This window comes from Coturnix japonica, chromosome 23 (genome assembly GCF_054131305.1).
Source record: "Coturnix japonica strain WE chromosome 23, WE-NBRP24, whole genome shotgun sequence".
NCBI classification, from domain to species: domain Eukaryota; kingdom Metazoa; phylum Chordata; class Aves; order Galliformes; family Phasianidae; genus Coturnix; species Coturnix japonica.
This window is the reverse complement of record NC_140685.1, coordinates 5,589,373-5,600,910: the sequence shown is the minus strand read 5'-3', so window position 1 is coordinate 5,600,910 and position 11,538 is coordinate 5,589,373. Positions and strand designations below refer to the sequence as shown.

The 11,538-nt window shown below is 59.6% G+C and overlaps 1 protein-coding gene across 2 annotated transcripts; it reads left to right on the top strand.

Moving 5' to 3' along the window:
- The first annotated feature begins 5,761 nt into the window (after window positions 1–5,761).
- On the top strand, window positions 5,762–11,194 carry CBX4 (chromobox 4). 2 transcript variants are annotated; one of them, XM_015880129.3, is made up of 5 exons: window positions 6,931–7,102; window positions 7,197–7,240; window positions 7,952–8,017; window positions 8,620–8,686; window positions 9,032–11,194. In XM_015880129.3, the coding sequence occupies exons 1-5, from the start codon at window positions 7,034–7,036 to the stop codon at window positions 10,358–10,360; spliced, it is 1,575 nt and encodes a 524-aa protein (XP_015735615.2). In that variant the 5' UTR covers window positions 6,931–7,033; the 3' UTR covers window positions 10,361–11,194. The 2 variants fall into 2 exon arrangements, with proteins under 2 accessions (XP_085378627.1, XP_015735615.2); XM_085522501.1 differs by lacking the exon at window positions 7,197–7,240 and having other exon boundaries at window positions 5,762–7,102.
- Window positions 11,195–11,538: the final 344 nt, after the last annotated feature.

Sequence of the window (11,538 nt, the reverse complement as noted above, 5' to 3'; positions counted from 1 at the left end):
CCCCACTGGCCCCATAGCATCACCCCAAGGGCAAGGTGCTGCCTGTCACCTCCCCTGGGGACCCGGCCGGGTGTGAGCCCAGCTCACCACGGGTCACCGCAGGTGGGGACGGTGTCACCACAGCCGTGATGCCACGACCCAGAGGATGGAAGCTGGGGAAAAGCTGGGGCTGAGCTCTGGGGCTGCATGAAGGCTGTGAAGTGTGAGCGAGGCCAGGCAGCCGTATTTCCTGGCTGAGGGCTGTAAATCCCCATAGACGAGGAGACAGGGGCTGTTCTTTTGTGACAGAGCTCCATGAATCAGCACTGCTGCTGTCTGCACCCCACAGCCTCCTGCTGCCTGGCACACCCCATGTCAGCATCCTGTCCCAAAGCCCCTCTGCTTGGGGATCAGGGAGGGAACAGGGGCTTGGGGATGTTCTGCAGCCCCAGAGCTGCAATAAGGGCTGATCCTGGCACTATGACTCAGAGGGCAGAGCTTTAATCCAGTGGGGAAACCCAAGTGGCCCTAGCAGCTGGAACGGCAACTTGTCCCCTCTCTGGCTACAAACAAGCTACATGTTTTTGACAACAGCTCTGCATCTCTTTCCCTGGTCTGGGTGGAGCTCCCCGCTGCACCAAGTTCCCGTGTGAAAACCTGTGGTTAACCTCAGAACTGCACAGCTGGGCCTTGGGGCCGGGGCTGGATCAGTTGGGGCACAGGTGACACAGCCCAGTGTCCCCTTTGGATCCTTGGGCTCTCCAGGCACTGTAGGGCCATCACAGTGCACACAGGTGATGCTGAGAGTTGGCCTCATCTGTGTCTACATCCCTGTCCTCAGTTCTTTCAGTGCTGGTGCAGGAAACCTGCAAGTGTGTGGTACAGCATGGGCCTGGGGGGGTTGGTCTGAAAGCACAGGTGGTCTCCCACCACCATGTAAATCTTCCCAAAGGGTTTAGCATGGCTTCTATTGGGTTGAGCAGCTTCATAGCAGAGCTCTCTAGTGACAGTGTAATGCACAGAGAGCGGATGGTGTGCCTGGTAAATCTTTGTGAAGCCTTTGCAAACACAAATACTTGGTGTAATCCACTGAAGGGATAACATGCTGGGGTAGTTGTTGGGCTGCTGAAGTGGCTCTGCGATCAGGATGCAGCTACATGAGCAGAGGTGATGCTCTGCAGAGCAGGGCAGGGAGGAAGGAAACCAGGAGGGAGGGAAGGAAGGCTGCAGGGAGCTGTGCTGCTGCCTCTGCTCAGGTGCAGGCAGGATAGAAACTGCCTGCAGCACTGCTGCCCACTTCCTGCTTCTGCTGCACAGGCAACATGCAAGTCCCAGCCCTGTGCATGCCCCAGCTCCACGTGCATGCCCCAGCCCTGCTGTTTGAGTGTGCAGCCGGGCCCGTTCAGCCCAGCCACAGGCTGATGGCATGAACTCTGATGCATGTGGTCCCCACACCATAACTGGGATGCTGCTGGGGCCCTGCCTTCACCTGCAGCTCCTGAAGGTGGCCCAGCCCAAACCATTTAATTATCACTGCTGTCTGTGGGCAATTACCCACCTCACCTCCTGCACTGCCCTCCTGTCCTGCACAGCCGCTGGCTTGTGGCAGCACCAGGCTGCAGCACACGCTCCTCAGCTGTGAGCTCAGCAAATAAATCAATCCATCAGCCTGTGTGAGCAGCTCAGACTGCCTGGCCTGGCTGCAGGGGCTAATCCTGCTCAGGGGGATTTGCTGGGAGGGTTTGCATAGGAGATAAAGCTACCGGGGTGTCCTACCCTATAGTTAGGGCTTGTCTCTGCTCCCTGTTGGGAGTGGCATTGGAGCAGCACAATGTGGGGCTGCTGCTGATCCCAGTGCTGCTCTTTGCCAGCACGGCCCAAGCTTGCTTTGCAGCCACACGGGGTGGAGCAATCAGGTTTTGCTGCACCCATGATGATTGCTGAGGTTTAAGCTGGTGGTTTATTTCCCAAGGACGGTTTGGGGACTGGTTTTCCCTGAGTTTAGTGCTCTCTTCAAGGTGACGTTTCTAAAAGAACCTCCAGGTAGAGCTGCTCCAATCCTCTTTGCCTTTGATAACTAAAAGGTCAAAAGGTTGCTTTAGCTTTTCCAAACCAAAATCCTGCCCAGGAAACTTCTTCCTCCTGCTCACAATCCGAAGCTGCAGCCCACGTGCTCAGCTTAGAGCTGTGTCCACCTGCAGAGCCCTTATCCAGCCATCAGACCGCAGCACCAACCCCTGCACCCAGCCACAGCTCAGCACGTCGAGATTATGTTTGTAGATGGAAACCTCAGGCTGCCTTCCTCTAAAGGGAGTAGGACCCAACAGGTATGTGCTTTGAGTCACTGCTCCGAGTCGTTTGGTGGTTGGGTTCATTAAGAAGCAGGTTTAGAGGCCCCGCTTCTCCTTGCTGGGGTTTTGTGGGTGTCTGCCTGCCTGCAGCTGTCTGGCCTTGCCCCTTTGGTGTGAATGGAGCTGCAGTTTCACAGCCTGCTCTGAAGGAAAAGGGCCTTACTTGCTTTCCCTTTGTGGATCAGAGCTCCCTGAAGCACAGGGAAGGCACAGGGTGCAGTGCACTCCGAATGCCTCCACTGATGGCAAAGCAGTGTTTCCCAAAGCGTCACTTCAGTCCAAACCAGTGGAAGTTGTTGTGATTCCATGGATGGGGATGAAGGGAGAAGCTCGCACAGAGAGCTCAGGTTCTTCTCCAACTCGGAGCAGCTCTTTGCTCTGCCACCAATGGACTGCAGCCCCAGTGGCAGAAACACGCACAGAGCCATTTCTGGAGGAGGAAAGCTCATAATTACACTCAGCTGCCAAGGAGCAGCATCAGCTTAAGTGATAAGAGGCAGAGGAGAGCTCAGCCCTCTCCAGGGATGCTTCAGGAGCCATGGAGGAGGTGCAGGATGAGGCTTGTGGTGCTGCTCCACCTGCTACAAACACACAGCTGCCCCTCTGTGTCTATGGGGCTTAGGGATGCTCCAGTCAGTGCCCATTGCTGTGTACTGGGCACTTCAGGGCTGGGGGATGTCCTGAGCTGGGAGATATGGGGCAGTGGGATGGGCTCAGATCAGTGCTGAGCTCTGCACGGCAGCAGTGCCTCCCTCCTCTGCGCTGTTCCCCACTTCCCTAGCTCTAAGAAGCTTAAGGGCAGATGGTTTCAGGCTCCCTCACCAGCACCCATGTGTGAGCCTGGGGGTGAGGGCACAGCAGAAGGGCTGTGGGGAGGGGGGGATCCCCACATAAGCCCCCAGGGGATGGATTCTCTTGGGAATCCACTGCTTGGCTCTGCCCTCCCCACTGGTGCTGTAAGGATCTCAGACCCGCTGTAATTGGGGGGATGATGCAGGGCTACGTGGTCTGGAGAGGGAAAGGTGGGGGCTGGCAAAGATGGGGTGAGCAGGGACCCCCAGGAGGGGAAGCAGCGACCTGTGGTGCTTCCCAAGTGCTGCAGGTGTTGGGTGCTCCATGTGTTGATTTTCTTTGAAATCTGCAAATAGGTTCATGTGTTCCCACTAAGAGTTTGTTGCAAAAAGAGTTTGCTGTTTCAGAATGCCTGTTGTGCTGGAGCTGGAATGCATCACTTCAGCTGCAGAAGCAAAGGTACCAGGGATGCTCCAGGGGTTTTCAGCACAGATTCAGAGCAGGTTTCAGCCCCTGTTCCAGCTGGGTTGGCTCTTCCCTCCCTGTTTTGAAGCAACCCTGGCCAGCAATATCAGAGCACTCAGAACCAGCAAGGGGTTTGAACTGCAAGGCAAAGGGGCAGCTTGTATTTAGAAGGAGACGATAATTGCAAGTCAGATTTGCTTGTTCAATACTCTATTGACAGATTTGCCTTGGCAACCTGGAACAGGGTTTCATTGTGTGCATCTTACCTCATGGCATCCTATTGATTGTTGGTTGGGCTCTCTTTATTTTTTTCCCCCCCATTCCTACCTATTCCTCCTTCCCTTGTCTTTCTGCATCACGCTGTTGACCTCAGCATATTAAAGCCCAGTGTTCAGAGCGGCTACTGCTCCAAATGTGAGCCAGGCCTGACAAAAGCAGAAGGGCAAACCCAGAGCCCAGCTGGGCAGGTAGGAATGAATGGGGCCCATGCCCTCCCCCTCCCTCCAAGGACACCGTGATGCAAGAGAGTTGCAAAGTCCGTGTCTGGCCGCCTGCAGGAGCGGCCTTGGAGGAAAGGCTACAACTATTAATGAATTAACTTTGTTGTTATTTGGTTTTCTTGGCCAGTTTGGGCTGCAGGAGGTAAAGCTGGAAAAGCTGAGAGCCCCAGACCGCAGCCTTGGAGCCTTCTTGGTGGAATGAGAGGATTGCAGCTGGAAACGAATTGCTGGTTTGAATTGCTAATAATGATATAGACTAATGAGCAACATCAGAAATGATGGCATGTGTAATCAGTGCTGCTTGATAGCAAACATACAGCAGGTCTGCAGGAGCTACTGGCATAGGGGGAAAGAGAGCAAGGAGTGTTTTGGAGAGGCAGAGCTCGGCCCCAAGCTGACAGAGCTGGCTCTGTCTGCAGGGTAAGAAGTTTGTAACTAATGATGAAAAGAATAAAGCCAGACAGATATCAGTGCTGGGTAATAGGAGAGAACACGGGCAGCAAATCTTTGAGGGGAAATTGCCTCGGTGTGCTTCCTAACACCTGCAGGAAGCCCATCTGTCTCGGGCTGTTTGGGGTTTGTCTCACAGCTGTGCCTGGGGCAGCTCCCACCCAGAACTGCCACCGAGAAACCCAGGTTCTTACACCAGTGTGACCGAGGGGAGAAAGAACATCCCCAGAGTGTCCACCTGCACCTCATCCCTGCCTTATGAACAGATAAATAGTGAGCATACGTGGTATCAAACCAGCGATCCCTGGAGCTCTAAAAGGCTCATCCCTTTGGTTCTCATCCCTTTGGGTTGGGGACCCTTTTCCTGTCCTCATCCCTATGATGTGGGGATTTATCTTAGGGGATGGCAGCGGAGAAGAGGCAGCAGTTAGAAACGTCTCCTGCTTTCTTTAGTGAGGACGTTTTACGTGCTTCCTATCAGGTGTCCTCTTTCGAACTGACAAAGGGAAAGCTGTGCCAGTTCGCGAACCACTGCTACATGAGCAAGGTAAGAGAAAGAAAATCACCACCATTACGATCATTACTGGGAATCATGTGCAATCAGCCCGCTAACAGAAAGCAGACGATCATCCAGCAGGCAGCTCCAGCACGGGAATTGGTGCTGAGCTGCAGGAGCTGTGAACCACACCGCGATTAAAGAGCTCCTAACGATGCTGTTTAGCGTCGCTTTCACCTTTTTTCTTTCCGATTCCCTCAACCTCTTCTCCGGATTTTACGGCCGAGCGAAGGAGATTTGCTCGCACCTTTCCGAACACACACACACACCTCGTATCCCCGCTGCCCGCCCCGTCCCGCTGCCGTCGGTGGGTACGGAGCTGCCCCGGTGCCGTAACGCAGCGCTCGGGGCGGCCCCGCGGCCTCCGCTCGTTTCTCCGTTTGCCCGAACCGAGGGGAAATTGAACCAAATCGGGCTCGTCTCCTGAGCGTTATTGCGAGCATTAAAGCGGTTTGTGCTCGGCTTGTCTCCTCTGGCAACAGGAGAAGCTTGAAATGTCAAAGGGGAGGGTTAACAAACTCCGCCGGCATCAATTTCAATGAATGGATGTTTCTTAGGAAAACCGCTAAGTTAAAAAAAATAAAAAATAAAAAAAAAAAAAGAAAGAAAAATTAAATCTTCCTGTCTGTGCTTTCTTTCGGCTGCTGTTCACAATGGATAATAATTCTTACATTAAGCCCCTTCGGCCCTCCAGGGAAATCAAAATTGTAATATCAGTTTGCTTTTTATTGGCTCGGCTCTACGATCTCGGCGGCTGAGTCTTTGTTATGGTCCCCGGCGCGGTGACATTCAGCGCTGTCTGCGCGGTGCCCCCCGCACCCCCGGGCCGGGCCGGGCGCCTAAAGCCGCCGGCTGCTGTTAACGGGGGGAGGGGGGACGGCACGGAGAACACGGGGACCCCCTCGGGGCGCTGCCGGACCTTTGGCAGCGGATCCGCTCCGGAGCCGTTCGGGCTCGGCCCCTCCGGGCTGAAGTTACGGCGTGGGCAGAGCGGGCACGGGGATGCGGGATCCGGATCATAGACCCTGGGATGCGGATTTGGAGGTGGAGCCCCACGCGTGCCGTGCCCCGCAGCCGTTCGGCCCGGGCCGGCCCGCTCCACCTGCCCGGAGGGGGGTCACGTCCCACTCCCGCTCCGCCGCGGCTCCCACCGCACGCCTGGCAACGAAGGGCCGGCGTCCCCACCCCGCGGCGAGGCCACACGTGGGCCCGACCGCCTCGCGTGGAGGGAGCCCCGCGCTGCCCTCCGTCCGCTCAAACGAGCGGCGAGAACACGCAGCGCACGGCGGGAGCCCCGCACGCCGCCGCCGGTTGAAGCTTCCGGCACCGGGAGGGGGAAACGCGCCGCCGGATCGGGGGTCACCCCGCAACGCCGGGCGGGGACCGCGCTGTCAGCGAGAAACTGAACGGGAATTTGTCCGCCGGGACCACGGGAGGAAAGAGGCGGCGGGGCCGGGCAGCGCGGGGCGGCCCACGGCAGCGCGGCGCCTTTCCGGGGGGGGTGGGAGGCTCAATCCCCACGCGTGGCCCCGCGCATCCTCGGGGCGGGTCCCGCACCTCCAGCCCCGCCGCTCCCTCCGGCCGCGCACCTGCCCGCGGGGCCGCGCACCCCCCTCCCCGCGGGGCCGTGCTGAGTCACGCGTGGGGCCGGGCCGCTCGCGTGTGCCCCCCCCTCCTCCGCCCCGCGCCCGCCCCCCCCCATCCCCGCCTCGCTCCCCGGCAGCGCTGCGCCAATCCCCCGGCCCTGCCGTTGACGGGCAGCCGGGCCCGGGAGGCGCCGCCTCCCTGACGTCTCGCTCCGGGATTTGCATGGGTTGCGGTGCCGCGGCCGCCGCGCAGTGTCTGTCGGTTCGGCGGCGGGAGCTGCCGGAGCCCCGAGCCCCGCTCGGCCGCAGCGGGCAGCGCGGACGGCCCCGGCTCGGCCCATTCCCGAGCGCAGCATGGAGCTGCCGGCGGTGGGAGAGCACGTCTTCGCCGTGGAGAGCATCGAGAAGAAGCGGATCCGAAAGGTGCGGAGGGAAGGAGGCGGGGAGGAGGGGAGGGGGCCGCGGGCGGGCGGTGGGTCCCGCTGAACGCCGTGTCTTTGCCTCCCGCGTTCCGCAGGGCAGAGTGGAGTACCTGGTGAAATGGAGGGGCTGGTCGCCCAAGTGAGTAACGAGCGGGGGGACACTCGGGGAGCGGCCCCCGGGGGCGCCCCGGCGGGGATCGGGCGGGCGGCTGGAGGAGGCGGCGGGGCCCGGGCGGGCGGCGGAGGGAGCGGAGCGAGGAGGGAGGCGGCGGCTGATGTGCACCAGAAAATGGCTCCTTCCCCCTTTCCCTCCTCGGGAGCCGGGCTCCATATTGCAGAACGGAGCGGTGGGGGGCGGGGGGGGAGGTTGGGAAAAGGGGGGGAAATATGGGCTAAAATAAAACCCCGCGGGTCGGACCGGGATGGCCGCTCCGGGTGGCAGCGGGCGGTGCGGTCACGGAGCGCTCGGGGCTGCGTGACAGAGCCGGGGTGCGGGGGGGGGGGCGGCGGGGAGGGGGCCCCGAGCAGCGTCGGACCCCGCGGCCGCGTCCCTCCTCCGCGCCGGGGCCGCTTTAATGGGTCCGGGAAAGGGGATTTGGAAAATTTCATCATGACATGCTTAGAATTCCTCCGGAATAATAACTGCGCTAAATAAACAGTCCTGTCCCCGGCGTGCCCCCCCCCCCCTTGGCCAATCCGCCCCTTCACTCCCCCGCCCATCCCCCTCCCGCGGGACCGAACCCCGGGTACCAGCTGCGGATCGGGCCCGGGGCACCCGACGACAGCGGCCCCGACCCCTGCACCGCACCCCGGCCCCCGCCTGACCGCTGCCCCCCGTCCCCTCCGCAAGGTATAACACGTGGGAGCCGGAGGAGAACATCCTGGACCCCCGGCTGCTGATCGCCTTCCAGAACAGGTGAGCGGCGGCCGCCCGGCCCCGTGCCCGGCCGTGCAATTGTAGATGCGTCACGGGGCCGTTCGCCGCCCGGGGGCCGCGCAGGGGCGGGCGGAGGGTGCGGGACGGGCCCGGGGTTGGGGGGGTCGGGGGGGCGCGGCCCCGTCGGGGCGGGTGCGGGGCGGGGGGGCCGGGAGCCGCCTCCGGTGCGCGATCCCCGCTCCGTTCTCCCCCCCACGCCGCGCTCGGCTGCTGCCCGCGCGGGGATTCGATGGCTGCGAGTGGAGGAGGCGGCGCTGCTGCTGCGCTCCAACTGCTGCTTTTTTTTTTTGCCTCCTTCTTCTTCTTTTTTTTTTTTCCTCCTTTCCCTTCCACGCTTTTATTTCCTGCCGTATTTTGGCGCAAACCCTCAACTTCACCCCTCGCTGCGGCGGGGGGAGGCGGTGACAATTTCGCCGTCCCGCAGGCACGTCCCGCCCCAGCCTTCCTCTGGGACCCCTTCCTGCAGCCCCGCACCTGTGGCTCCGGCCCCCTCCCACCCTCACATCCCGACACCCGGACCGCAGCACAGGGGGGGCTGGGGAGGGGAGATTCAGCCTTAAAGTGACGCTGTGTTCCCGCAGGGAGCGGCAGGAGCAGCTGATGGGATACCGCAAACGGGGCCCCAAGCCGAAGCCGCTTGTCGTGCAGGTAAAGGCGATGGGGGGGTCCCGGGGGGCCGCTCTCCTTTCTGTGGGTTGCATCATGCAGAGGAGCTGTGTGCAGCACCCTGGGGGATGCATCCCTGGTGCTGAACTCATGGTGCAGCCCCCGGGCACTGGGCAATGTGCTGCCGGGCGGCATTAGCAGGCTGCTGGCTCTGGCCGGTCTCCATTCCCAGGCAGCTGATTGAAGGGGGCTTTTCTTCTTTTCATTGCTTCATTAATCCGGAGCAATGCGGGGCCTGGAAGTGGGCGAGGGTTGGGCTGCACAGAGCACTGAGCGTGCCGGGGGTGGCACCTGCAGTGGGGTTCAGCCCTCGGCTTTGTGTTGCAGCTGCCCTCCTTCGCCCGCCGCTCCAACATCCTGACAGGGCTGCAGGACCCCGCCGTGGACACCCGGCCGAAGCTGGACCTCGGTTCCTCTGGTAAGAGCCAGCAGCACCAGTATGAGCTCAACAGCAAGAAGCACCACCAGTACCAGCCCAACGGCAAGGAGAGCGGTGTGAAGCACCAGTCCCACAGCAAGGGCAAGTACTACTACCAGCTCAACAGCAAGAAGCACCACCACTACCAGCCTGACCCCAAGATGTATGAGCCCCACTACCATCCCAGCAGCAAGGAGCCGCAGGGCCAGACCTGCTTGGACAGCACCAAGAGCCCCCTGGGCGCCCACCCGGATAAGTGGGCTCACGGTGCAACCAAGAACCTTCTGGGCCCAGTCAAGAACCTCGCTACTGAGAGCAAGAATGGGGCTGAGAAGAACCTGTCCAGTGGCACCGGGCCACCCCCACGGGACAGAGTCACCAGCAACGGGCTCGGGGGCAAGATGAAGATCGTCAAGAACAAGAACAAGAACGGACGCATCGTGATCGTCATGAGCAAGTACATGGAGAATGGCATGCAGGCGGTGAAGATCAAGTCTGGGGAACCACCCCGGAAACGGGCACCGGAGGATAGGACTGCTAAGAAGGGTGGGGAGGAGAAGCTGGAGGCCTGGAGGAAGCCGGGCGAGGAGAGGGCGGTGGGCAGCAATGGCCTGACTGCTGCGGAGGGTGAGAGCAGGCAGCTGGCTGCTGAGCTGCAGGAGAGCCCCAGGAAGCCCTCTCCGGGCAAGGAGCTGCCCCTGCCCGTGGCTGAGCAGCCGCTCCAGCTTACCACCAAGCCGGACCTTGTGCCGTGGTCGCTGAGCTCCGGGCATGAGCACAGCCCATCCTCCATGGGACTGAACCTCTCGAGCCCCAGCGCACGCAAGCGCTGCCTGTCAGAGCCACACGGGGACCGTGAGCCGGGCAAGAAACGCCTGACGTCACGCAGCATCAGTGCCCCCACCTGCCTCGGCCCTGAGCGGCCGGAGCTGCCCGCCCAGCCCGAGGTCATCCTGCTGGACTCAGACCTGGACGAGCCCATAGACTTGCGCTGCGTCAAACCACGGGCGGAGGGCGAGGCGACCCTGGTGCAGGTGAAGCCGGAGGAGCCGCCGGTACCAGCCGAGCAGCCGCCTGTAGAGCCCCCCCAGCAGCCCAGGCAGGTGGCCGAGCAGGAGGAGGAGGAGGAGGAGGCTGAAGGCCTGCAGGAGTTCAAGCCCTTCTTTGGGAATATAATTATCACAGACGTGACCGCGAACTGCCTGACCGTCACCTTCAAGGAGTATGTGACGGTGTGAGGCGGCTGCTCCCCATGGGAGCACAGCCCCGCTGCTGCCCCAACCCCAAAGCCTACAATGGGGTGGCATCCCCAGCCCCGGTCACTGCGGGATGTGGGGCCCTGTGCTGCCCCACACGGTGCCCAATGCTGCTGCTGCTCCCACTGCGGGCGCTATGGGGCTGCCCCGGGCGCTATGGGGCCGGGCGGTTACTCAGAGTTATAGTATTATATTTTAACAGTGCTAACTTGTCGAGTGATTCTTGCTCCCGTTTGTACGTGGTGTTATTGAAATGTATTGTTTGAGCTGAAGGCTGGTCGCCCTCCGACTGTGCTAATATATTTATTTGTAGGTATTTATATAATGAAATATAAAGCCTAGATTTATGGAGTCCCTAGATCACCTTATAAACTATATCAGACGACTATTTTCTGTTCTCCTTTTTAACCATTCGGCATTTGTTAGTCTCGTTTTCCCCCCTTCCCCCCCCCCCCACCCTGCAGGACCATCCCTGGTATATATTTTTTGATACTGTACACATGTGGTGTTTCTATGTGCAAAAAAAAAAAGAAGAAAAACGAGGATAAAAAAAAAAAATAAACAGAAAAAAAAATGGTTATCTAAAGCTAAAGGAGCTCTTATAGAAATTGCTGCTATTAGAAATGTCTAAACTATAAGCTTCCAATTTATTAATTGCTTGAATGTAAATATTAAATGGAGATGTTGGAAAAGTGCATTCGATGTGTGAGGCGGGTTGGGTCGGACGGCAGAGCCTGGCTGCTCCCAGGGTTGCATCATGGGGGAGAAATGTATCATGCAATCATTGCAAAGGATTATAAACCTTTATAAAACCTACCGGGGTTTTGGAGTGCGTTTGTTACCGCATACGAACAGCAGGGCCGTGCTGGGGGGCTCTGAGCATTGCTGAGGGTAACAGCAGGGCTGAGATATAGGGCTGAGGTTGGGGGCCTCCCCCCAAAGCCTGGGGGTGATGGTCCCCACGTCCTCTGAGGTGGTGGCTTCTTGGAGCCACGTGCTTGCAGCAGTGCTGTGGGGTCAGTTATGTTCAGCTCGTGCTTTGGCTTGAGGTTGAGTTCTGATCTGGAGATCTAAGCTGATAATAACGTGCGTGTACAACAGCTTTGAGGCCATGAGAGGCAGAGCTGTGTGGTTTGCATGAGGTGGAGCTGGCAGAGAAG